The sequence below is a fragment of the Grampus griseus genome (assembly GCF_964374135.1).
Source record: "Grampus griseus genome assembly, chromosome: 14".
In the NCBI taxonomy this organism is placed as follows: Eukaryota; Metazoa; Chordata; class Mammalia; order Artiodactyla; family Delphinidae; genus Grampus; species Grampus griseus.
Genome location: NC_139008.1, coordinates 62,720,860 through 62,748,549, shown reverse-complemented (window position 1 = coordinate 62,748,549; position 27,690 = coordinate 62,720,860). Strand labels below are relative to the sequence as shown.

The 27,690-nt window shown below is 43.9% G+C and overlaps 1 protein-coding gene across 1 annotated transcript in view; it reads right to left on the bottom strand.

Annotated features, from left to right (window-relative positions):
• Nucleotides 1-200: 200 nt before the first annotated feature.
• Nucleotides 201-27,690, bottom strand: part of KIF3B (kinesin family member 3B) — a 36,004-nt gene continuing 8,514 nt past the window's right edge. The window contains exons 2-9 of the mRNA XM_082671077.1: nucleotides 13,886-15,355; nucleotides 10,601-10,702; nucleotides 10,255-10,377; nucleotides 10,028-10,146; nucleotides 5,637-5,750; nucleotides 4,841-4,946; nucleotides 2,350-2,528; nucleotides 201-1,788 (exon numbers count right to left, since the gene is read on the bottom strand). Of these exons, the coding sequence (XP_082527203.1) occupies nucleotides 1,692-1,788; nucleotides 2,350-2,528; nucleotides 4,841-4,946; nucleotides 5,637-5,750; nucleotides 10,028-10,146; nucleotides 10,255-10,377; nucleotides 10,601-10,702; nucleotides 13,886-15,289 (2,244 nt within the window). The 5' untranslated portion in view covers nucleotides 15,290-15,355 and the 3' untranslated portion in view covers nucleotides 201-1,691. The remainder of the gene's footprint in view (nucleotides 1,789-2,349; nucleotides 2,529-4,840; nucleotides 4,947-5,636; nucleotides 5,751-10,027; nucleotides 10,147-10,254; nucleotides 10,378-10,600; nucleotides 10,703-13,885; nucleotides 15,356-27,690) is intronic.

The window sequence follows — 27,690 nt, the reverse complement described above, 5'->3', positions numbered from 1 at the left end:
TCCCACGGGTTCTGATCCAGAAATGTGCCCTGGGAACTGAGCAGCTGAGTTAAAGTATAACTCAAGGCCCACCTGAGTCGCCACCTAACCGAGGCACCGTGCCAGCAAGGTGCGCCGGTGTGGCCGACTGGGGACGCATATTGTCCCCTCAGGCTTGGCTCGTGGACTCAGACACCAACGTGGGAGCTTCCAGCCTGGATTAATCATTCAACGGGCCTTTAATACAGACAAAGGCAACAACTGCACGGTAGCGTATTTCTAAAGTTGGGCAAGTTCTTGATCTCTCTCTCTCTCTTACAAACACACGCAGACACACTGGAAGCTTGTGCTTGCACACCCGTGCACATTTATGAGCTTCTCTTAGGGGGAAATGAGTAACATTCACCTAATGACCAACGTAAAATGAAGCTTTGAATTTCAATAATACAAAGAACTAAAACTTACAAACCAAACTAGTATATGTAAACGGCAATTCCTAACTCTCTCCTCTGAGCCTATGCGATCGCACAGCCACACCTCGCCACCACCTTTGGCTCTGCCTGAGAAGAGCCACAGTTCTAGGATTAGGTGAGTTTTCCGCTGAAGGCAGGCAGGATTCCTCTGCTTCCATCTGTTATGCCTTCCCTTGCCAATGCAAGAGTCAAAGCCTCTTGACTCTTGACCTGCCTGGTCACCCCAATGCTCTCTATGCAAATATGGAACAAAACGGGGGATGCAAAAGTGCCACTATGTGTCTCGTCCCCCCAGCTCTCGTCCCATCAGAGAAGGCAGAGCCAGCCTCCCTTCTCCCACACATCAGGCCCACTGCAGAGCATGCTCTGGAGGCAGAGGATGGGCCCAGGCAGGGATGCTCAGAGCATGCGTGCATGGGGAAAATGGTGACAAATGAAGAGTAAAGTGACACGGTGTATGGACATGGCATCAACTTACAGATTTATGTCTTTGACAAGATGGTCATGGTTTTGAGGTTTTCAAGAAGCTGTTTCCCTAAACTCTCCAAGGAGGCAAAGGGAATGTTATTTCTATTGCCTCTGACATTGAATCCTTCTGGAGCAGAAGTCGGTAGCTTCCTCGAAAAACATCTGCTCCTTCAGCAGATCCCAGAGGGAGATCCACTTCTTACTGAGGGGCATGGACCGTGCCCCTCAGAGGCTTGGCTCCAAATGAGATTTCTCATTTCTACCTACAAAAACAAGCACCTGTTCAAGTTCTAGGGCTTTCGCTTTCCAACCTCAGTATCATTTTATCCTGAGCCTCCAAAGACTTGGTCCTGCTAAGGTGACTCCTGATTCTGCCCTATTGTTCAACAAGAAGGGAGCCCAGTGTAAAGAACAGGCTAGAAAGGAGAGGGGAGAGGGTGGGAGGGCAAGGGAAGGGAGAGGAGAAGGAGGAAAGGGAGAAGGGAAGCAAGGTCTCTGGTCATTCTCTTGCTTTCCACTTCGGCTATCGCGCTTTACCTTACCCATGCATTTCTGAGATGCTAATTAAAGGACGGTTCCCAGAGGAGCTGAGTGCCAGATTATGACCAGCATGTTTCAACCAGATTAAGTTGGTTAATCTGCAAAGAGGCCATCGCTCCTCCCCAGCGGAATGGTTCTGAGTTTGGGCTCGAGTCCTCTCTGCGGGTTTTTGCTTGTCTCTTCTCTCAGAAGGCAAACGCTGTTTATACTCTGGGAGAGGAGGAAGTGGGTTTACTTTGGAACCAGCCCCCGAGACTGTGGATAAAGCTGAGATGCGGGGGTTCCTGAGGAAGAGGAGGAGGATCCCGACTTCCTTCCACTTTTAGGTCTGCAAAAGTCAAGCACATACGTACATTACACATCCCGTCTCTGACACAGATCAGATTCCTTTCCCATCAAATGCCATTACATCTCAGGGTGGCCTTGCCTCAGTGGACTTTCAACTGTAAAACTACCAGAGACTGGCACAGCCTGCCCCTCTTCAATGGCCAACACAACCTGCCAACGGAGGAGTGAGATCTCAGGGGAGGGCCTCTGATTCTCAGCAATTGTTATTCCATTAAAATCATATTTTGACTTTCTCCAAATTGGTAAAAAATACTAAGTTTGCAGGTAGAATTCACTCCTTTTTTGGTTTTTCACTCAATTATTTTCCTTAAATTTCAAATCCAGAATTTAACAAGATAGAATTTCTAATTTAGCACCAAATTAAATCCTTGGTCATTTAAACTGAGGCTCAGAGCCTGGGTTGTGGATTCAGATAGACCTAGGTTAACTCGGGCTCTGCCACTTACTTCCACGATAAACAAGCACTTTTGCCACACTCTCCCCTCATTTGTCCTTGTTCAAACATGTTCTGTTCAAACAGAGGTCACCAAAAGCCACTCACCTGGCCTTGGGTTTCTTATTTGCAGTGCTTTCAAAGGATGATGCGTCCACCTGTATCTCATCTTCATCCTGCAGAGCTGCATCCAACGCGGCCTGGACTTTGGGGGCAATGGCGGGCCCCTCGTAGTCTCTGGTGGTCCGGCTGGGCATGTCCAGCTCCAGCAGCACGATGTTTTCTGCCTGCAGAAGCAGAGCCAAGACCAGCTAGGATGGCCTCCAGTCACACAAAGGGAGTTCAAGCAATCTAAACCCAAGAACAGAACCTCAAATTGCATGCTACTCAAAGCCTACCAAGGGCCCGCCCGGAAGAAGTGATGTAGTTTTATAACTTTCTTCCTGGTGCAGTTACAGATGATTTTTATTTTCTTCTCTATGCTCTTTATTTTCCTTTTTTTTTTTTTTTTTTTTTTTGCGGTACGTGGGCCTCTCACTGTTGTGGCCTCTCCCGTTGCTGAGCACAGGCTCCAGACGCGCAGGCTCAGCGGCCATGGCTCACAGGCCTAGCTGCTCCGCGGCATGTGGGATCCTCTGAACCGGGGCACGAACCTGTGTCCCCTGCATTGGCAGGCGGACTCTCAACCACTGTGCCACCAGGGAAGCCTTACTTTCCTTTTTTTCTTTTGAAAAAAACAAAAAACAAAACCAATGAACATGTATTCTATCCTAAGGGGAATAATCAGGGGAAAAGAATAAATTAAGTAAAACCCATTTATTGTAGACAATGTGAAAATACAAAAAGATACGCAGGAGAAAATAGTAGTCACCAATAATCTCCCCACCTACGGCAGCTTTGATGAACTTTTTGGTTGCAGAGGGAAGGAGGCAGGTATGGTGTATATATGTGGAGGGTGTGTGTGTGGCAGTATATGTGCTTATTACCACATTTTAAAAATCAGACTGGGCCCTGCCTCATAACTGGCCTTGGAGATAGATTCCCTCACTTGATATCCCGCAGTGGGCCTTTACCTAGCTCCTAAATACCAAGTTGAGTGTGAAGAGGGAAGAACACCCATGGTTCCACATCTTCCCCTCTAGCTCCTCCCACGCAGTGGAGTTCAAGCCCCAGGGCCCCAGAGGGGGCACGAGGGGCCCCAGCTGGGAGAAGGTAGGGGAAAGAATAGCGTGGCTCCACTGATCAATTTTACATGTTGAGACACTGCATAACATTTCTCTTAATGGAGCCGGTCCATTGCTAAAAATCATCTGAGAGCCACTGCTTTAAATTCCACCTTTAGATCAAGGTAAGCCACCTGGAAACCCACATATTTGACTTGCAGGCTTTAAAATCATGTTTTTGGCTTAAGACATGAAATAACCGGCACTCTCTGAAACTGCTAGAAAAAAGTTTCTGAGGATTCTGTGTGACACATCACTCATCCTCCACTACATAAAGCCTCACCTAATACATCTTTTTTGCTTTTGTTTTCTTTAGGTAAAATAACTCAATGCCAGGAAGAACAGTGCCTGAGGAGCTAACTAATCCTAATCTGTTCTGCTCTGGCTGCTAAGGGAGATTCAAAAACATTTAAAATTTTTTAAGTGAAAATCTTTCATTATAAACGTAATACAGGGAACTCCCTGGTGGTCCAGTGGTTAGGACTTGGTGCTTTCATTGCTGTGGTCCAGGTTCGATCCCTGGTCGGGGAACTAAGATTCCATAAGCCACAGAGTGTGGCCTAAATAGATAAATAAATAAAAGTCATACCAGTTCCCCACTGACAGTTAGAAAATACAGATAAGCAAAAAGAAGAAAATTTAAAATGAGTTCACTTCCATTAACCAGCGACAACCAGTTCACATTCTGATCTACTTTGCACCAGATTTTTCAATTCATATATACACTTCCAGTACCAATTGCTCTATAACTTAGAAACACATGTGTCTCCTGATTCATCCACTTACCAGCTACCTGACCTTTAAGCCACAGGACTGACCGAACAGAGTAGGTGAGAGGGCTCAATTAGAGAAAGCAGCAAAGTGCCGAGTACAGTGCCTGGCACACAGCAAGTGCTTATCAACAGAAGCCTGTACGGTATTTTTATTGTAAAATACGTTTGAGTCATTAAATAGTCATCAATTATGTCACTTCAAATAACTACTTGACTCACACACATTATGTTAAACGGAAGGACCGTCAGCTCTTTCACGCATTTCCATCTCCTGTTACTAGACGTCTACTTTCCTTCCCATCTGCCCGCAAGGCCATTCTAAAGCTCATTATTGGCTACGTGGACAGTATGTTTGGACTCTCCTCCTTCCCTCCTGATTTGCTAAATCTCATTCTCTTTTACCTTTTTATTTATTATCGTTTGTTATTTATTAATTATATTCATCTATTATTTGTTATAATTGTTATTATTAATATTACTGTCCTCAGATCCCTCTGGAAAGAGGATACAAACTGTGACTTTGCAGACCGGTGCCTAAGGGTTTACATAAATCTAATCTCTTCTAAGACAGAGGAGAGAGAAACGCGAGTACAATCTTCTCACCCTATATCGAGCCTCTGGACGAATCATCATGGACATTCTTGCGTGCTGGCTCAACGGTCTCTTGTATCCCACAGCTGACACTGGCCGCTTCATCATCTGTTGATTCCTGGAAATGGACTGTGGTGGTCAAAGCCCTGGCTGGAGTGTGTTCCACAGTCCCAGGATCGGTACTGTGGAACCAGCACTCAGAAAACTGAGCCTTCTTTAGCTAGAACCTGAAGCAAGAAACTCCCTGGACTGAAGGCTGACATGTAAACGGGGCAGGAGCTGCTTGTATTTTCTGCTGGGGTGGCTTTCTGATTCAAGTGTGAGCATCACGCATCTCTTAAGCTGGAAGGGCCCTGAGTCAGCCTCCAGTTCTTAGGCAGCGGGCACGAAGCCTAGCTGTAGACACTCTCCACCCCCGCAGCCCTAGCAGACATCTCCCACCTTCCAGGGGAATCCGGATGCAGACTGAGAATCCTTCTCCACATTGCCAGACCGACACGTAAGAGAGCACCTATGTACCGCCCCTCCCTTGGCCCAGCAGTTTCACTTGACAGCTGGGGGAGCTGAAAAGCAGGAACTTGGGAAAGGTCATTAGTTCACTGTGATAAAGTCTCCCAATTCCTAACACCATACTCATCACCAAACTTTTACCTCATGGACTTATGGCAGCCACAAAGACCTGCAATTGGTTCCAAGTTTAAATGGATCAAACTGTGTTCTTACCATACCTCTCTGGCCGAGCCCAGCTTATCAACATTCTTTCCCTCCTCCCCACCTTAAAGTCTACTTGAAGTCATTTGTGACTTACTCCAGTCTGGTTATAGGATGTAATTTCCAATGATCTTCCTCTTCATCAAAGAAGGATCTATTCATAATTTTACTTTTTTCTTCCAGAGGGATGAAGTTTTCTATAATAAGATGCCTGTAAGAGCACACATACATGGGTGAATAGATGGAGAAAGAATACGAATGAGGTGTTGGCTATCTGGTCCCACGTGAAGTAAGTAATAGGTAAGGGTCAAGTCACTCAGCAAACATTTACTGAGCAGGTACTATGGGCCTAGCATCATACAAAGAGCTGGTTTACAGACATGAATGACACTTGGTTCTGCCTGAGATAAACAAACACTCTTTGGTATGCTGACAGGTCTGTCCTAGGAATATGGAAAGGTCACTTACGCCCAAGGAGTAGCAGCTTGAGGAGGTGAAAGGACTAAAGAGGAAGGCAATGCCTGGGCTACACTGGAGTAAACACGTGCTAAGTGAAGTATTTGGGGAGGGCCACTGGTACTGCTAAGCCAGCTCGTTAACTTCCAAAATGCTGAAAACAGATTAGAAATTAAACTGCCTTCCTCCAATCCTATGCATTGTTGCCCAAGGTGGAGAACTCCACATTCTAATCACCAGAACAAAGAGCAGAACGAGATGGATTTCAGTCCCTTAGACCCCTGAGAATGAAGACCATTCCTGAGAAGAGTCTCTGCACCCAGGGAACATGGCACCCAGGGAACATGGCAAACAATGAAACTGGAACCCACTGGGTTGTGTCTCTCCATGGTGATGACGATCTCCTGCCCCCTCTCTGTGTTCACTCTTTCAAAACCTCAGGACAGAACAATGCCAAAAGGGTGTTAACGTGGGAGAGACACAAAACAAACACCACAGAGGTGTAGGGTGCTATGAGAAACAGGCTGACTCGCTGTTTATTCAAAAGATATTAATTAGAGGGACTTCTCTGGTGGCTCAGTGGTTAAGAATCCGACTGCCAATGCAGGGGATACGGGTTCAAGCCCTGGTCCGGGAAGATCCCACATGCTGCAGAGCAACTAAGCCCGTGAGCCACAACTACTGAGCCTACGCTCTAGAGCCTGCAAGCCACAACTACTGAGCCCATGCGCCACAACTACTGAGCCCGTGCGCCACAACTACTGAAGCCCACGCACCTAGAGCCCATGCTCCGCAACGAGAGAAGCCACCGCAATGAGAAGCTCACACACCGCACCGAAGACTAGGCCCCGCTCCCCGCAATTAGAGAAAGCCTGAGAGCAGCAACAAACACCCAACACAGCCAAAAATATATATAATAATAATTTTTAAAAAAGATATTAATAAGAGACATAGCAATGAAAATGGCTTCCTTAAAGAAGAAAATATTTTGGAGAGAAGAAATTTTCTCTTTATTTGATATTTAAGAAACTATTTTTTGTAACATATATATATATTTTTTTCTTTCTGACTTTAAAGGTCCTATTTATACATTAGAAAATGTAAGAAATACAATTACACATAATTTCACCACCCAGAGATACTCTTATTATTTTGGCATATTTTGTTCTGACCTTTTTTCTAGGTGTACATGCCTAGAAAGAGGACTGACACATACATTTAATATTAAGGGCTCCTTTCCAAATTTAAAACTTAAACATTAAAAGAATCTCTTCGAAAAGTTCCTCTTTTTTTTTTTTTGACCACGCCTCGTGGCATGTAGGATCTTAGTGCCCCGACCAGGGATTGAATCTGTGTCCTCTGGAGTGGAAACGTGTAGTCTTAACCACTGAACCACCAGGGAAGTCGCCTGGAAAGTTCCTCTTTAAAGAAAACTTCGAGCAAATGTGGTGGAAGGACCGATATCAAAAAAACATCATTTTGCAAAACCCCTAATGAAATAATGCAGCCAAACAAAGATCATTGCTGGCTGAAACCATTAGCTCAGTGGTTCTCAAGGCAGGCTGCACATCAACAGCAGTTACAATATTTTAGCCGAACCTCATGAGAGATCAACGGTTCTCAAAGTGTGTTTACCAAACCAGCAGGAGCAACAGCTGGTACTTGTGAATGCAAATGCTCAGGCCCCACCCCAGACATACTGAATCAGATTCTCTGGGTGTGGGGCCCAGCAATCTGCATTTAACAAGCCCTTCGGATGATCTGGTGCCTGCTGAAAGTTTAAGGACCACTGCCCTAGACCAATGAAATTAGAATCTCTTAGCAGGGACCCAAGCATCACTATTTTTGAAAACTCCTCAGGTGATTTTGGTGCACATCCAAGGTTGAGCGCTCACTTCCAGTTACAGAGAAGTAAGGGAGATAGAGCCACAAGTTAAACGGCACTGTGAAGAAGCAGACTGACAAATCCAGAGCGTGGGATGTTTCTACAGGCTATCTGCCCTAGCCTTTTCATCAAGTCAACTATGAAAAAAAGTTTTTAACAGGAAAAAGGATTGCTCCAGATTAAAATAAGCTTAAGAGACATAATAACCAAATGCAATATGTGGTTCTTATGTAGATCTTAGTATTAATAAACCAAGAAAATCTGAATAGGGACAGGGTACAAGAGAAACAATGTTAATTTTGTTAGGTGGAAAGATATCATTACGTACGCAAAAATCTATTTTATTTCTTCTACACTACACTAGCAATAAACATTCTGAAAATAAAATTAAGAAAACAATTCCATATACAATAGCATCATAAAAATAAAATACTTAGGTATAAATCTAACAAAAGAGGTGTGAAGACTGCACTGAAAACTATAAACATTCTTGACAGAAATTAACGAAGATTTACATAAATGTAAAGACATCCCATGTTCATGGATCAGAATACTTAATACTGTTAAGATGACAATACTCTCCAAATTGATCTATACAGTCAACACAGTCCCTATCAAAACCCCAGCTGGCTTTTTTTTTTTTGCAGAAATTGAAAAGCCCATCTTAAAGTTTATATGGAAATGTAAGGGACCCTGAATAGCCACAAAGAATCTTGAAAAAGAACAACAAAGTTGGAAGACTCACATTTCCTCATTTCAAAACTTACTGCAAAGTTACAGTAATCAAGACAGTGTGGTACTGGCGTAAGGACAGACATACAGCTCAATCGAACAATACTGAGAATTCAGAAATAAACCCTTACATTTATGGTCAACTGATTTTCAACAAGGGTGCAAAGACAATGAAAGAAGAGCCTTTGCAACAAATGGTGCTGGAACAACTGGACAGCCACATACAAAAGAATGCATTTGGAACCATACCTCAGACTTTACAAGAAATTAACTCAAAATGGATCGCAGACCTAAAGGTAAGACCTAAAACTGTAAGACTCTTGGATAACCTAAGAGAATTGCAAACCTAAGTCCACAATAAAACTTGTACACACATGTTCACAGCCGCATTATTCATTATAACTGAAAGGTAGGGACAACCCAAATGTCCATCAACTAATGAATGGAAGAAATGTGGAATATCCATACAGTACCATATTGTTCAGCCATTAAAAAGAATGAAGTGCTAACATGCTACAACATGGATGACCCCTGAGAGCATGTTAATTGAAAGAAACCAGTCACAAAAGACCACATATTGTATAATTCCATTTATATGAAAGGTCGAGAATAGGCAAATTTATGGAGACAGAAAGTAGACCAGTAGTTATTAGGCTGGGGAACGCGGTAATGAGGAGTGACTGATAATTGGTACAGGGTTTCTTTGGGTGGGGGCGGGGGGCACACACAGATATTCTAAAATTAGATTGTGGTGATGACTTTACAACCCTGTAAATGTATTTTTTTTTAATGACTTGTAGGGGAGTTCCCTGGTGGCTCAGTGGGTAGGATTTCGGGCTTTCAGTGCCGGGGCCCAGGTTCAATCCCTAGTCAGGAAACTGAGATACTGCGAGCCACATGGCACGGCCAGAAAAACAAATGACTTGTATACTTTAAACAGGTGAATTGTATGGTATGTGAATTATATCTCAATAAAGCTTTTTTAAAGAAAAGCACTGTGGTCATGTATGTAGGTATATAGGAACGAGATAACATGAGGTAAGATTTGCTTTAAAATATTTTTATGAAAGATAGAAGACAAAAGATTGTTTATCATGGAATCTGGGTGATGGGTATTTGGCTGTTCATTATACCACTCAGAAAATTCTAGTTAAGAAAAGATTCCCTTTTATCAATAGATAGAAGCCTTCTTTAAAGGCAGGAAGGTAGAGTGGAAAGGAACTTGGAGATCATCTCAGTTAACAGATGGGACCCAGAGACAGAAAATAACTTTGTTTGGAATAAACAGAAGATAGACAAGGTGGCAGGAGATGGGGTGGAGAGAAGTAGGGCCCTGTCCTCAGGGGTGTGTTTCTGACTGAACACACAGCAAACCCAGCAAGTGCTAGGGGAGCCCTGGAAGGCCCAGACCTTACTTGAGTTTCAGCTCCCGGGTGAGCTCATTTTGTGTCTGTTCCAGCTCCTGCCGCTCCTTGATGTGCTCTTCTTGGAGGTCATGGATCTCTGCCTTCACTGCCTGAAGCTTGGAGAAGAGCTGGAACCGACAGAAGAGGCAGGTGAGAGGGGCAGCCCTCTAGACAACAGAGTTCTCCCTCTGCCCCAAGCCTCAAGGCACCTCTGCCTGGCCTCGTTCCTTTCATACCTTTTTGAGCTTCTTGGTCTTGATGTCCACCTCTTGCTGCAATGAGCTGTACGTCTCTTTCAGTTCCAAGGTCTCCTCGTCGCGGCTTTCCATCTGTTGCTGGATTTCTCTTTCTCGACGTTTCTGAGCAACATCACAAAATCACAAAATTGATCAGTGTGCCTAGAGACAAGGTCTATACAAGAATATGGGGCTGGGGGCTGCAAATCAGGGTCTCCCGCCAGGAAGGGGCTGACACACTTCAGTTCCGTTCCCTTTGAAGAGTCTAATACAAGAGATATTCGCTCTGTCGCATTAACACAACCTCACCCCACCCCATTCTCTCCAAAAAGGCATGAAAAGTTACCTGCTCTGCAATCTCCTGCCGTTTCTGCTCCAGGATTTTCTGCTGTTCGTTTGTATGATCTACTATATTTTTTCCTCCAACAAGCAGCTTACTCTCCATGGCCTTTGTGAGGAAAAAGTAGAACCCATCTGATGAGTGGCCTCCCTCAGAACACAGCTCCTCACAGGGAAGCCCATGAAAGCTAAAGAGCTCAGGACTGAGCCCAAGGGGATGAACTCTGGGGGAAAGTATAGTGTGCTCAGCTGTACCCTTCCCATCACGGGTGGGGCTGAGGCCGCTTCACTGGGGGCTTTATCTTGGAAACACTGAAGATACAGCTTCCCCAGACATACATGAATTGCAGCTTTCTTTTTAAAAAACACTGTTTGGGTTTGTTTGTACCAAGTATTTGACCCCACTAAGAACCTATGAAGCACCTCCTATGTGCTACGTACTGAGGATGCAGCTGTAAATACCAATCACAAAGCTGAGAGTCCACTGAGGGCCACAGACAAGCAAGCGGCCTCTTACCCTATGGAGTCGGATCCCATCAGGAGGAAAAGACCGAGTAATAAGGGGAGAGGCACACTGGAGGGAGAGAATTCTGGCTTTTGGAGGGAGTCAGGGAAAGCTTCCTGTCTCAAGGAATTAGCTAAGAAAAAAAAATTTTTTTCAGAGGGTAGGGTAGGGAGTGGTGATACATGAAGTTGGCAAAGCAATCAGGGGTCAATTCAAAAACCTCCAAGCCCTGTTAAGGGAGACTAAGCTTGACCCTGAGACCCGCAGGAACCACTGACGTGTCCTTTGAGCGTTAGGGTACAAAATCACACTTGTGTTTTAGAAACAAAAGTCCCCTGCGACAGGAAGAATAACTGGAAAAGGACAGGCTGGGTGGAAGGAGAGCAGACAGGAGGCAGTTTTAAAGGTCCAGGCCTGGGCTAGGGCAGTAGTGGTTGGGGAGAGCAAAGTGGATGGGTCCGAGAGAGGCAGCATTCAGAGGCTTACGGGAGAGGGGCAGCAGCTAGCAATGATAACCCTTCAGAGTCTGGCTAGACTGAGAAAAGGCAGGCAGGAGCGGGCTCTGGGTGGCCGCGGGCATCTCCGTGGAAATGTCCAGTAGGCAGAGGCCATCGGGCTGGGATATTAGGAGACAGCTCTGGGCTGGCTATACAGACTGCAAGGCTTCAGCATTTAGATGGTGGCTGAAGCCAGGGGAAGGATTTGCACCTGAAAAGCATGGAATCCAAAAACCCTACAACCTTGCTTTTAAGAAACTTATACCCCTGCCGCCATGTTTCAGGGAGCGCTTGAAATTTTCCTCTTCTCTCAAAACAAAGGGGCTGGACTGATTACTAACCCTCCCCTCACCACACACACCCTTCCGCCTCTAAAATTCTTTTGTCCTGTGATCTTACAGCATCCAGGGATGGAGAAAGACAGATGTAATGTCATTCTCCCATAAATAAAACTTATAAGAGGTACAGTGACCTTGAGGTGATGCTGAGTCTTGCCACACTAGGCTTCTGAGAGCTGCCCAAATATCCCAAGTTGTTTAGAGGGTCTAGGTGGTTCCTGGGCTTGAATAACAGATGTGATCTTAAAAACCAGCACGGAGGGGCTTCCCTGGTGGCGCAGTGGTTGGGAGTCCGCCTGCCGATGCAGGGGACGCAGGTTTGTGCCCCAGTCCTGGAGGATCCTGCATGCCGTGGGGCAGCTGGGCCCGTGGGCCATGGCCGCTGGGCCTGCGCGTCCGCAGCCTGTGCTCCACAGCGGGAGGGGCCACAGCAGTGAGAGGCCCGCGTACCGCAAAAAAAAAAAAAACATCATGGAAATCAAACATGGGTACACCCAGTTACACAAGTGCAGGAGTGAGGAGGGGTGAAGTAACATAATGGAATCCCATAGTAAGCCCCTCCCTGGAACACAGTTACCTCCTAATTGTGTTGTATGTGACTCCATTTTCACACCAGGTCTTGAAAGTCTTGGAAAGGACCCCTGCCTCTGAAGTAAAATAGGACCCAGCTCTGTGAAAGGGCTACTTTGATGCCACAGATAAAGTACAGCTTCATATGGTCGGGGAAGGGGAAGCAAGAAAGAGATCACTTGTGATTTTTAAATTAATAAACATAGATACATTTTAGAGTAGAAATGAAGTTTGCACAAATTCCATAAGATAGAACTTCAAAGGAATTCTGGGTTGTGGTCAGGCAGCGGTCATCCTCAGATTTCCAGAGCTAGCTCTGCACTCTCTTCTGCCATTAAAGCCCTGTGGCAGCCCAGAGTCCAGGCACCTGATGGAATTGTACAGTGTGGACAGAAAGAACACTCAAGGACACTCACAAGGGGCGCCTCCACGCTCTAGAATACAATTCAGCCACTGCCACACAGTGGTTGACGGCAAGGGAGCCTCTGGGCGGGGGGTGGTGACGGAACTGTTCTGTATCTTGCTTAATCAGAGACACAGCATATGAAAACCACAAGGAGATACCAGTGTATATCTACCGGATATACAAAAAGTCAAGTCTGCTAATCACAAGTGTTGGTAAGGATGAGGAACAACCAGGACTCATACCCTTCTGGTAGAAGCTTCAATTCACAGGGCCACGTTAGAAAGTGACATGTCACTGTCTAGCGAAGTTGAAGCTACACACACCCTAGGACCTGCTGGTGTCAGGCAAGAAACTCGCACGCACACATGTTCTCCTGGAGCCAAGTACAAGGAATTCAGGGCAAAAAAAAAAAAAAAGAAAAAAGAAACAGAAACAACCCACACTATCAGGAGAATGGAATACCACGGAATTCTCAGAACAACTATAAGGAATGAATCACAGCTTCAGGCATCAATATGGATAACTCTCATTAACATAACATTTAGCAAATAAAAGTAGAGCACAGTAGTGGGATTCCATTTATATAAAAGATAAAAAGTATGTGAAACTAAAACTATCTTTTATGTAGAGATATATATACACATTTGGGAAAACTATAAAGACAAGCAAGGAAAGAATAAACACCAAAACCAAGATAACAGTTACCTCTGAGCGGGCGGGGACACAAAGAGCTTGTAAAGCTACGGATGCTGTTCTGCTTCTCATACTGGGCCGGGGCGGGGGAGGGGGTACATGGGTGTTAGTCTTATTGCTGTCAAAGAAAAATTGTTTTTCTTCATCCAATTCAATTCAACAAATGTTCCTCGGACACTGGGTATCACAAACCCTAAAGAGACACCATCCTTCATATCATTTTTTTTGATAAAACAAGAAGGTTTGAAAGAAAAAAGACCACGCCTAAGGCAGGGTACAGTACCTTGATTTTGGCGCCCAGCATCTCGGCAGCATCCTTTTCCCGCCGCAGATCCTCCATCTTTTTCTCCTTCTCCTTCAGCAGCCTCATCTTCTCCTCTGCAACCAAGCTGTGGTCCTCTACAATGGCCCGCTTCTCGATCTCCAGTTTTTCTTGCTGTTCCCGCCAGTAATCATCCTTATCATCCCCTTCGTCCTCACCCTCTTCTCCCTCCTCCTCCTCCTCTTCCCCACCCCCACCCCCGCCCCCACCTTCCCTCCGCTTCTCTCGCCTCTTCCTTCTGCCAATGGACCGTTTTTCCAGCTGGGCCTTGAGCCGAGCAATCTCTTCCTGGAATTCTCGAAGGAGGGCATCCTTAGGGTCCTCATTGACCCTTGGCTTGTTCTTAATGTTCTTGGCACGGTTGGCGTATCTCAGAGTGGTTAGAGTCTCTTCTACGTTGTACGAGGCAGGCCCCACGTTGGCCACCATCACAGTTTTAGCATTGCCACCGAGAGAATCTTGGAGGAGCCTGGTAAGCTTTGAGTCCCGATATGGAATGTGAGTGCTTTTGCCGTCCACCAGGGCAGAGATGACGTTACCCAAGGCTGAAAGGGACAGGTTGATCTTGGTAGCTTCCTTCAATCTCTCCCCTTGTGCACCGGTCTTGGCCTGCCGTTCGCTGCCAGCAAGATCTACAAGGTTCAATTTCCCTACCCGGATATGGTTTTCGCCATCGAGGCCCACCTCACTGCACTCGATGGTGATGACAAAAATTGCATGCGAACGGGAACTGTGCTCGTTCATGTTGGTAGCACCGACAGAACGGTTCTGGTTCCCCACATTCATCACGTGCTCTATTTCCTTCACACTCTTGGTGACAAAGGAAGACAGGTCTTTCACGTACACTCCAGTGTCCGGCCTCTCCTTGAGCTCGAGCCTTTTGGTCTGATCCTTTGAGAGGAGATCTCGGATCTCCTCCTGGTAGATCTCTAAGTAAGAGGCCCTGACCAGGTACTGTTGATTCTGGGATCGAGAGATATGGGTGAAGATGTGATCAAAAGAGTTAGGGATGACCCCTCTTTTTTCAGGGTCACCCCGGACTCCTTCCATCGTGTAGGTTTTCCCAGTCCCAGTCTGTCCATAAGCAAAAATCGTCCCATTGAAACCCTGCAGGACGGAGTCCACCAGTGGTCGGAACGTCTCGTCGTAGAGTTCAAACTGCTTGGCGTTCCAGTCGTAGACGGCATCAAAGGTGAAGGTCTTGGGCATTTCATGGGCCACTCCCTTGGGGTTCTTCACCGACACCTGCCCCAGCTTCACGTCCACATCCACCACCTTGTCGTACGAAGCAGCCTTTTCCTTGCCATTCATGGGCCGACAGCGAACCACCACCCGGACTGACTCTGAGCTTTTCAACTTTGACATGATGAGCTCTGACCGGGTCGATCTTAAGGGCTATGAATCCAAAATGAGTCTCACAATGCTAGGGTCCTATAGGAAAAACAAAACAGAGTAAGCAAGGACAGTACAGCTGTCACTGGGGGCTGCTGAAAAGCACATGACACACCCAGGTCCCCTCCATCTTGCCAACCTTCCGACAGCTGCACTTAATAACTCCACTACATTGGATATTTCCTCATGGGATCTTAACCAGCTGCAGTGGGAAAAATAAAAGCACTAGTCCACCTATAGTGTTAACTAGCTTGTCCTCCCTTCAACTGATAGTTTATCTTATACTACAGGCTGAGGCAGCTGGAAACTTTATAAAAGCCTGGGTAATCTTACGTGCTGTGGAACTACTACAGCCTCTGCACAGAGCCATTCGGAACTATCTATCTAAATTCAAAATGCACGTCCCTTTTGATCTAGCAGCTGTATTTCTAAGAATTTATCCTACAGATAGAAGGATATCTGTGTTGTGGCATCATCTGTGGTAGCAACAGATTTCAGGCAACCCCAATTCCCATCAAGAGGGGACTGATTAAATAAATTTAATATATTTAATATATACAAATCCTGGAATCCTGGGCAGTTACTAAAGAGAATGTGCTAACCTAAACGCAATCCTAAAAGAAGATATGTTGTTAAGTGAAAAACGCAGATGAGGAACAACGTGTATAGTACAGTTTACATATGCATGCTACAATGTAAATATACATGTAAAAGTGGTAACAGTGGCAGACTCAGCAGGGGAACTATGGGCCCAGACAGTGTGTATAGTACAGTTTACATATGCATGCTACAATGTAAGTATACATGTAAAAGTGGTAACAGTGGCAGACTCAGCAGGGGAACTATGGGCCCCCGATGACACTCAGAGGTCTAGAGAGAGGAAAATGACTTTTCACAATACAATTGTTTGTACTGTTTGAATTTCCTATCTTGTACTGATAATACTTTTCCATTCTAAAATCATCAACTATGGCTTGTGCAAAATGTATTCAAATAAACAAGGATGTGGGATAATACATTACAAAGAAAGCACTTATCCAATCAATAAATTTAATACAATTTGAATGCAAATACGAAAATAGATGTTAAGAAATTTTTAAATAAAACCAAAAACAGAACTTCATTTGGTGCTGAAAAACTCAGGCAGCAGAAGCAAGTATGATTAAATGGGTCCTTTGGGAAGGGGTACGGAGCAAGCAGATCAGAGCAAAGCGGTATGTATGAGGACCTTAAACTCCCGAAAACCCCAGTGCAAGAGTTTTTAAACAACAGGTAATTCACATGGTTCTTGACTCAAAAGGCCCTTTGGTGACAGGTCTCTCTCCTTTACCTGTTCTCCAGCCACCCAGTTCCCTGCTTACAAGGTGAGTGTTATTAGATTTTTATCCTCCTGAACTAGTTTATGCATAACAAGCAAATATGTATTAATACATACTTACCCTCTCCCTTTTTACACAAGTGTAGTATGTTATACACAGTAATATGCAGTGTCCTGCATCTTGCTTTTTTTCATTAGACAACCTATCTTGGAGTTTGTTCCCCTCAGTAAATGCAGAGCTGCCTTATTCTTTATGACAGCAGCAAACTATCCCTCTGTATGGAAGCACCATTATTTATTTAACCCCTACCCTAGCACTTAAGCTGTTTCTGATATGTTACTGTGAAAAACCTAGGACCACATCCTTTCATGTGTGGGAAAATCTATCTGTAAGGATAAATTTCTAGAAGCGCAATTGCTGGATCACAGGATATACACATTTGTGATTTTAGTAGCTACTTGAACAGTAATAACAGGATCCTTTTTAGTTGTGAGAATGACCTATTCTTTGCCAACAAAAGGTGGGAAAATGTGAAGCAGGGCTGGGCCGCTCTAGGTATATATGCTGCAAGTTAATAAATACAGAGTCAATATATTCCTCCGTTGGTCTTTCATAAAAACATTGTTCTGCTGCTAAGCGCATGGAAACATGAAAAGTTACTTTTCATACTTCTTCTAGTTGTTATATTAATAGAATAATGTTGTCTAGAATGCAGAACCAGAAGACCTCTTACCCTCTCGTCACCCATTTTCTGTAAAACCTGTAAAACAGGGGTAATTCTTCGTTTTGGATGCTTGTGAGACTAAAAGCCACTTACAAAGGTGGAAGTGCTTTGTGAACTAATATAAAGCTGGATTAAAATTAACTAATACAGTTTCATCCGAAACCCTTGTCAAAGGGTCATTCCAGAGATTACTAGTGAGCCCTAATTTAATGCATTAAAAAACAGAAAGGGGTGGGTGGGGAACGGGTCACTGGAGAGGATCAATTCTTTTACATTACATACCCGGGAAGAGGCCGAGCTGTCCAGCTTTTACCTATCAAAACACTGTGGCCCCAAGCCTGTTTAATAAAAAAAGCCTGCGGCAGGTTTTCTTGCAGATCTTGATGTTCAGATGCTTCTGTTACAGCTGCATATATTTTTAAGCTCTCCAAAACAATAAAAACAAAGGAATGACAATGACCTACAATAATCTTAAAAATCTTTTAAAAAGAAGTAATTCCCAAAGCCTGAGTCCCCTTAATTAAATCTCCTTGATTTGGAACACAGAACACCATTTCTTTTCTGAACTCACAGAGCTCGGCTGAGCTAGTCATGTACTACTGACATATTATTTCAGGAAGATGGACTAATTTAATTTCCTGCCACCAGGGCTTAAAATCTCGCTGTGGGTCCTCCTCAAAGGAGAAGGTTTTCTTGGAAGGATGCCCTGATTCTCTTTCTTTACTTTATTACCTTCCTTCTCCTTCTTCTGGTCAGTCTAATTACAGTGATAAATCTTTAAAGGAACTCACAACATTGCCAGGAAAGAAGGAACCACAGGTCAGCAGTTCAGCATTTTTGTCCTGAATACTTTTTCTGCTAGAACTTGTCATCTCGATGTTAACAACCACTATTTGAATGGCTACTACACGAGAAAAATTGAGTCTTCCCCTAACTTCATCTCTTTTGTCCGCTGAGGAAATCAGTTGCACATTTCTCATGGCAGCCACTCTCTTCCAGAATCTTTGAGGACTTCCCTGGTGGCGCAGTGGTTAAGAATCCACCTGCCAATGCAGTGGACACAGGTTTGAGCCCTGGTCCGGGAAGCAACATGCCACGGAGCAACTAAGCCCGTGCGCCACAACTACTGAGCCCACACACCTAGAGCCTGCGAGCCACACTACTGAGCCCACGCACCTAGAGCCCCTACTCCACAACGGGAGAGGCCACCGCAACAACAAGCCCACGCACTGCAGTGAAGAGTAGCCCCCACTTGCTGCAACTGGAGAAGGCCTGCGTGCAGCAACAAAGACCCAACACAGCCAAAAATAAATAAATAATTTTATTAAAAAAAGAAACTTACATGATTGGATTCACGCTCTCTCACCCTTGCTAGCTGTCATGGAGTCCACCTCAAATTCTAGAACCAGGTGCAGACTGGATGCTTAGTAACTACTGGCTTCCTATAGAGATTCTAGAACAGAGGTCACAGACTGATCACATTCTACCTGCCCCCTCTGCCCCAACTAGAGAAAGCCCGCATGCAGCAACGAAGATGCAATGCAGCCATAAATAAATTTAAAAAAAGAGAGCGGTGTTGTTAAAAACAAAAAACAAAACCCCAGCAATTCCACGTCTATATTTGTGTATGTCCTGGTGAAAAACCTTTGCACCTGTGCACAAGGAAACACAGACAAGGGTGCTTCCTGCAGCACTGTTAAAATAATAGAAAACTGGAAACAACCATCCATTTACAGAGGAACTGAAAAATAAAATATGGTATACTCACATTACAGATAGTATACTATTCAGCAGTTCAAAGTAATAAATTAGAGCAGGGGTCAGCAAATGACAGCCCACAGGCCAAATCCAGTCCATAGCCTGTTTTAGTAAATAAAGTTTTATTGGAACACAACCATACCCCTTTGTTTACATATCATCTATGGCTGCTTTAGCTATAAAATAGCACAGCTGAGGGCTTCCCTGGTGGCGCAGTGGTTGAGAGTCCACCTGCTGATGCAGGGGACACGGGTTCGTGCCCTGGTCCGGGAAGATCCCACATGCCCTGGAGCGGCTGGGCCCGTGAGCCATGGCCGCTAAGCGTGCGCGTCCGGAGCCTGTGCTCCGCAACGGGAGAGGCCACAACAGTGAGAGGCCCGCGTACCGCAAAAAAAGAAAAAAAAAAAAATAGCACAGCTGAGTAGCTGCAGCAGACAGTATGGCCCACAGAACATAAAATATTTACCACCTGATCTTTCACAAAAAAAGTGTGCCAACCCTGAATTAGAGTTATATATATTTACATGGATAAATAAATAGGTTGAGTGGAAAAGCAAGCTGCAGAGTGATGATTATGACTAAAAACTTAGAAAACAATATGGTGCTCATGGATTTGCATTAACGTATACGTAAGTATTCCCCCAAATGGGTAGAAGGATATACAACAATTTATGATAGTGGCTGTCCAAGTTGGGCAGGGTGAAATGTTAAGAATGGGACAAGAAATGTGACGAATTTTTCAATTTTATCTGTAATATTTTATCATTTCTCCTAAACAAAGAAACAGGGAATGAGACTTGAAGCAAATAAGAGAAAATGTTAATAATTATCAATTCTGTTTCCTATATTTTTCTCTGAATGTTTAAGATTTCTCAAAAAAGAAAAGAAAAAGAAAACCAGCAATTTCACATTGAAACAGAAAAACCAGATTTTCTGCTTCTCTGGAATAATGGGAATATCTGACAGCCCAGGCCCCAAGTGGCAGCAATGGGAACTGAGTGACGGCTGCCCCTCTAATGGGCCTGGCCACCCAATCCTCCCCAGCCCACACTCCCTACTGTCTCACACCCAGCATGCTCTGCTCATTTATACTGCCTGCCTGGCTCCTGTAGGCATCCCTGTCCATGACCAAATTCATGTATACATGATCTAATTGAGAAAGGCCTGCCATGTTAGTCCATCTCTTTTTTTTTCTTTTCAATATTTATTTATTTATTTGGATGTGCTGGGTCTTAGTTGTGGCACGAGGGATCTTTGTGGCGGCATGCATGTGGGATCTAGTTCCCTGACCAGGGATCAAACCCGGGCCCCCTGCATTGGGAGCGTGGAGTCTTAACCACTGGACCACCAGGGAAGTCCTAGTCCATGTTTTAAAATGACATTTACCAAGGCTCTGTAATGACATGGAATATGCTTAGAATAAATGAAAAAGCAGTTTACAAAATTGAATGCATGCAATCACAATTGTATAAAAATAAGATACACATCAAAACATTAATAGTGGTCCACTTTGTGTGATGGGACTACATATAGGTGATTTCCCCTGCTCCTTCGACATTTCTGTATTTTTCAAATTTTCTGTAACAAGCATGTGGTATCTTCAAATGGGAAAAAATAAAGGTCTGGCAATTCACCAGAAACATCCCTGCAAGGAGGAGCAATGTGCGGTCACACAAAGCACATACTAATGCATCTTTAATCACTGCACTCCAATGCAACGTCCTCTAAGATCTGACCGAGCAACCACCTGCCAACTGCCTGGCCTAGAGCTCAAGGACTCAGAGTGTCTGAAAGGCAGCCCAAACTACGGATCACAGGGGCCATCAGGAAAGCAGCAACACTCAGGCAAGAAGATAAAAGTGACTCCCTATTAACCAGCCCAAACCAAGTCCCTGGGCAGGTTTCTCTAGGGGAAGCAGCTGTTTCTACTCCGTATCCAACTCATCACCATCAACACTACGTTCTTTCTCAACTGTTGCTAATTGTTTTGAAGTATCAGGACTCCTTGTCTGCAAACCCTGAACCAACACCAAGAGAGCAATTCCAACTCTGGGTCTTTGGTTCCCATGACGGTCAGCTATCAAAATGTGAATTACACAATTTTCAGAACAAGATTATTCATCTCCAGTTGAAAAAATAACATCACTGTCTGGAGAACTTTTAAAAGGACATGGAATGTGTGTTGAGGGACTAGTCCTATATTTGCTTCTATTTACATAAAATATATCTGAAGGGATATGCAAGAGCCAGATAACAACACTGGCTGCCTGTAGGGAAAAGAGCTGGGTGGCTGAAGGCCAAGAGTATAAGGGAGGCTTTGCAGTGTATAATCCTTTTATACCTCTTGAATCATGTAAATATATTACCTAGTCAGAAAAATCAAATTAGGGGAGAAAAAAAGATGGAAAAAATCTGTAAAATTAACTACATCCAGGTGTTAAAACTCATTTTTCTCTTTTCATCTATCCACCATGAATATAATGTAATAAAATGTTTTAACTGATGAACAAAGGGTCCTAGTTGTAAAACTATTTGTCTTAACTTCATGGTAAAGCTTCATAAAAGAGCTTCTATGAGGTCTACAGCAATGGAAATCCTTAACTTCCTAATGTCAATGTAGCATGTCACATAGCCTCAGCCATAAAAGGCATTCAGAGCAAAGATGTCAAAATAACAGACTAATAAAATATATTCTGGGGACTTCCCTGGGGGTCCAGTGGTTTAGACTTCGCCTTCCAATGTAGGGGGTGTGGGTTCGATCCCTGGCTGGGGAGCTAAGATCCTACATGCCTCACAGCCAAAAAACCAAAACATAAAACAGAAGCAATACTGTAACAAATTCAATAAACACTTTAAAAATGGTCCACATCAAAAAATAAATAAAATATATTTATTTTAGTGTAATATAGTGTAATAACAGGCACTGTTTATCAACACAGGTCATCTGTTTTTTGTAAGCCAAACAGTTGTGTGAACGGTCTAAACACTTTCAAACTGTCTCTTACAGTACATATGAGAGCCACAGACTCTTAAACCGGCACATACTATTCGAGGGCATCTGAGCAGTCAACATCAAAACACTGAAACGCAACACTCAAAATGTAATACTCCCTTGAAACAGCAACTCCATTTCTTGGAACTATTTTAAGGCCTTCAGTGAATAACTGAATACATGTGGAAGATGTACTTACACCTTTATGCTTATCTCAGCAGCATCTCTAACCACTTAAATACTCATTGATAAGGGATTGGTTAGATTATGACACATCTCTACAATGGGAAATTATGCAGTCATTAAGAATGGCAATATAGGGCTTCCCTGGTGGCGCAGTGGTTAAGAATCCGCCTGCCAATGCAGGGGACATGGGTTCGAGCCCTGGTTCAGGAAGATCCCACATGCCGCGGAGCAGCTAGATCCCACATGCCGCGGAGCAGCTAAGCCCGTGCGCCTAGAGCCTGCGCTCTGTAACAAAAGAAGCCACCACGATGAGAAGCCCACGCACCGCAACGACGAGTAGCCCCCGTCCACTGCAAGTAGAGAAAGCCCGCACGCAACAACGAAGACCCAACGCAGCCAAAAATAAAATAAATGAAATAAATAAACTTATTAAAAAAAAAAGAATGGCAATATACTTCTAAGTATTTACACATGGGAAGATGTTCATGACATTTTGTTGAGTGAAAAAAAGCGGCTACCAGGGACTTCTCTGGTGGTGCAGTGGTTAAGAATCTGCCTGCCAATGCAGGGTTCAATCCCTGGTCTGGGAAGATCCCACATGCCGCGAAGCAACTAAGCCCATGTGCCACAACTACTGAGCCTGCGCTCTAGAGCCTTCGAGCCACAACTACTGAGCCCGCATGACCCAACTACTGAAGCCTGCCTGCCCAGAGCCTGTGCTTTGCAACAAGAGAAGCCACTGCAATGAGAAGCCTGCACACCACAACAAAGAGTAGCCCCTGCTCGCTGCAACTAGAGAAAGCCCTCGCGCGGCAACGAAGACCCAACGCAGCCAAAAATAAATAAAATAAAATAAAATAAATTTATATTAAAAAAGCAGGCTACCAAACAGAAGACTTACTATGATGTGATTTATGTTTACATGTGTACATGCACAAGTGCAGAGAAAGTTGTGAATGAGACAGTGTAAAGTCATGATTCAAAGCATGAACTTTAGTATTCAACGCGTCAGCATTTGAATTTCTGCTCTGCCACTTAGCTATAAAATCTTGAGAAAGTTACATTAAGTCATAGTTTCTTCTACAAAATGGGATTAATAACAACACCTACCATAAAGAACTGTTCTAAGGATTATTAAGTAAGCTAATAAATGTTAAATGGTTAGCCTAGTGCAAGATGTTTAATAAACACTCAAGAAAGGCAAACAATATTGATCTCTGGGGGGTGAGCTTGCAAGTGATTGTTTTTGCTTTCTTTGGCCTTCTTCACAGGTGCATGTAGTTTGTTTCTTACAATCAAGCAGGGGGATGGCAATAAAGCTATTTTTTCTTTGGGGAAAAAAGTCTAGTAACTTGGTTTCAGCTTACACATCTTAGGAAGACAGGCTACTTATCTGGAAAGAAACCTAGAAAGGTCACGGATAAGAAACATGAACAACTAAACGCCTGCTCTGAATTCAAATTGGCGCCAAGCACTCCCTGTCACTTGATGACCCCAACAGGCTAACAAAGAAAGCATTTAACTGATAAGGGGGAAAAAGAGGCAAAGAAATCCTATTTTGCGAAACATTCATAACATACATTCATAAAAAATATATTCAGGGATCCCTGGTGGCTCAGTGGTTAAGAATCTGCCTGCCAATGCAGGGGACACAGGTTCGAGCCCTGATCCAGGAAGATCCCACATGCTGCGGAGCAACTAAGCCCGTGCGCCACAGCTACTGAGCCTGCACTCCAGAGCTTGAGCCACAATTACTGAGCCCAAGAGCCACAACTACTGAGCCCAGGTGCCACAACTACTGAAGCCCACGCACCTAGAGCCGGAGCTCTGCAACAAGAGAAGCCACCACAATGAGAAGCCAGCGCACCGCAAGGGAGAGTAGCCCCCACTCGCCGCAACTAGGAAAAGCCCGTGCGCCGCAATGAAGACCAAACCCAGCCAAAAATAAATTTAAAAAATAAATAAATTTATTTAAAAATATATATATATATATTCAAGTCTAGAGGACGCTAATTCAGAATCAATGTGGGTCTGGGGCTTTGCTGTATTCAATAGTCACAGCTCATAGTACATTAGGAACTTAATGTATATTCCTCTTCTAATCCTCAAAATCACCTTATGAGGAATAGTATTAGCCTTATTTTAAAAATAAGGATGGGAGGCTCAGAGAAATTAACTGGCTCAAGGTCACACAGCAATTAAATGGAACAGTCAGAATTCAAAACCAGGTTTGTCTTATTAAAAGACCCTAATTTAAACTTATTTTAAACACACAAACACACGCACATGCGTATACACATGTGTATTAATATATGAATAGATTAAAACAATTCAAGTTGTACATACAGTGAACAGGTAAATCTTCCCCCTACCCCTGGGGAGATACTCGAAGCATATGCAAGCATTAACGTATCTATATTGCTTCCCTACCTTGTTTTTTGTTTTTAAACTCAAGTTTAAGTATAGTATCACCATTCTCTATCTTACTTTGTAGATCTTGGGGCCCCCCCACCCCCACCCCCATCCCCACCTTTTAAGTAGCTGCCTAAATGCCATGGTACAGTTCTCTTATAATGTATTTGATTAGCCCCCTGCTGAGGGAACCTCTGATAGTTTCTGGTCTTTGCTAGTGCAAACAATGCTGCAGTGAATATCCTAAACATATACCTTTAGCTACACACGAGGGTCCTTCGTAGGAGTTATTCCTGGATGTGTAAACACTACACATGTTCCTTTTTGACAGAGGGCACCATCCTACCCACTTCCCAGGCTGTACCATTTATCCTCCCACCAACAGTGCACCGACTGCCCACACAACCCCAATGTCCGGGGCTCGTGCTCTGAACCACCACGAAGCTATGAAGCTGGAAGAACCTGCCTGTCAGGAACTTCTCATTCCATGTACTGATCCAGGAAAGAAATGAAACTGTTTCTCTGCTAAACATTTACACTCTGATGTCAGAGACTTAATCAACCAAATACAACATTTGGCCCTTGAGTAGGGCCCTTTTTTGGATCTTGATTCAAACACACCGATTGTTAAAAATGTATGAGACCATCAAGGAAATTTGAACATTAAGGAATGTTAAGGAATTATTGTTACATTTTTAGGTGTGGAAATGGTATTTTTTAAAGAAGGTTCTTACTCTTAGAGACACACACAAAAGCATTTTCGTATAAAGTTTTTTTTTAACATCTTTATTGGAGTATAATTGCTTTACATTGTTGTATTAGTTTCTGCTATATAACAAAGTGAATCAGCTGTATGTATACATATATCCCCATATCCCCTCCCTCTTGCATCTCCCTCCCACCCTCTCTGTCCCACCCCTCTAGGTGGTCATGAAGCACCGAGCTGATCTCCCTGTGCTATGCGGCTGCTTCCCACTAGCATATAAAGCTATATGCTGACTGGGACCAAAATAATCAGAGGTGAGGTGGGGTGGGATGAGTAAGAGGTTATAAGTGAGACAGAACTGCCATGTGCTGCTAACTGCTGGAGCTGGGTAATGGGTCCATGGTTCATTACACTATTCCATTTTTATGTATGCTTGAAAGTTTCCAAGATGGGGGGGGGGAAAAAAAAGATTGCCCTCTGACCAATGCCTTTTAACTTTTAAGAAAATTTTAATTGTGGTTAAAAAAACCCCACATAATATAAAATGTACCCTCTTAACCGTTTTTAAGTGTACAGTTCAGTAATGACAACGATATTCACATTGTTGTGTGACAGATCTCTAGAACTTTTTCATCTTGCTAAACTGAAACTCCATACCTATCAAATGGCAACTTCCCATTTCCCTGTCTCCCCAACCCCTGGAAACCACCATTCTACCTCAGGGTTCATCCATGTTGTGTAGCATGTGACAAGATCTCTTTTTTTTATAAGGCTAAATAACAACCTATTGTGTGTATATACCACATTATCTTTATCCATTGATCTGTCCACAGACATCTGGGCTACTAGCACCTCTCATCTCTCGTGAGATCACAGGTGTACTCAATGACTTGTCCTTTTAATCAGACTGCCCTGCAGCTGGGTAGAGAGCCACAGCAAATTCTACATTTAAAAGAGGGAGGTGGCCTGGAATAACAAAAAAGAGATTCAGACACACCTGGGAATGAAACCCAGCCCAACCATTCCCAGCTCTGGGAGTCCAGGCAAGTTCCTTCAACCAGCTAAGCCTATATCCTCCTCTGCAAAATGGGACTACCACAAATGCCCTGCTCCTTGCGGCTGTGTGAGGATTAGAGGAGGACAAGCATGACAAGGCCTGGCCCACAAGAGGTGCTTCTGCCCTGACCCAATTTACAGGAGAAAAAAACCTGAGACTTGGAGAGAGAAGCAACATGGCAGACTGAGTTAATCAGCAGCAAAGTAAGCAGAAACCAGGGCTACCGGGCTCCGAAGTTCATGGCGTTTTTCCACACCAGCGTGTCCTAAATGTCAGTCATCTGATTGTCTCTTCACAATTTCTGCCATATCCACACACCACCTGTACCATTATTTAGTTAAGATTTTGCTTTAAATCTACTTTAACACTTTTTTTTTTTTTAATTTATTTTTTTGGCCATGCACGGCTTGCAGGATCTCAGTTCCCTGACCAGGGACTGAAGCCAGGCCACAACAGTGAAAGCCCAGAATCCTAACAACTAGGCCACCAGGGAACTCCCAAATTTCTTTTTAACAGAAACTTCGTATGACTACCATGAATGGAAAACCAGTATCACTTGTTGTAAATAGAAGGTAACTGAAAATGAAGACAAACAACCATGTTACTAAATTCGAACTAGATACTGTAGCTTACCTAGGGCCAGAGGCCTGATCTCTCTTGGTTAGAAAGCCAGTAGAAGGGTGAGATAGGGAGGGTGGGAGGAAGGCTCAAGAGGGAGTGGATATGGGGAAATATGTATGCATATGGCTGATTCACTTTGTTGTCTAACAGAAACTAACACAGTATTGCGAAGCAATTATACTCCAATAAAGATGTATTAAAAAAAAAAAGAAACTAAGAAAGCCAGTTTAGCACGTGTTAAGAAAGACTGGAACCAAACAAATACTCTCCTTGACATAGTCAAAAGAACCAAAAGAGTTTCAAAGGGAATAACTCTCACCGTGTCGTTCAACATAATTTAGGATGTTGTGTCTGAGTGTCAACTAAAATCTTCTGTTCCACCTGGTTTAGCTCCGGAATCTAAGGCCATCCATGTCCCCAAATCAGAGTCCCGTTATCAAGATCCCTGGTGATTGGTGTGTACATGAATGTTGGAGAAACTGCCCACATATGCTACCTTTATCGTAAACAGTTCCCAAAGTTGATCAAGCAGAATGTCCCATAAATCACAGAATTTGTTTCAGTAATATAACGAGTTAAATACATTAAAAAAAATCTCC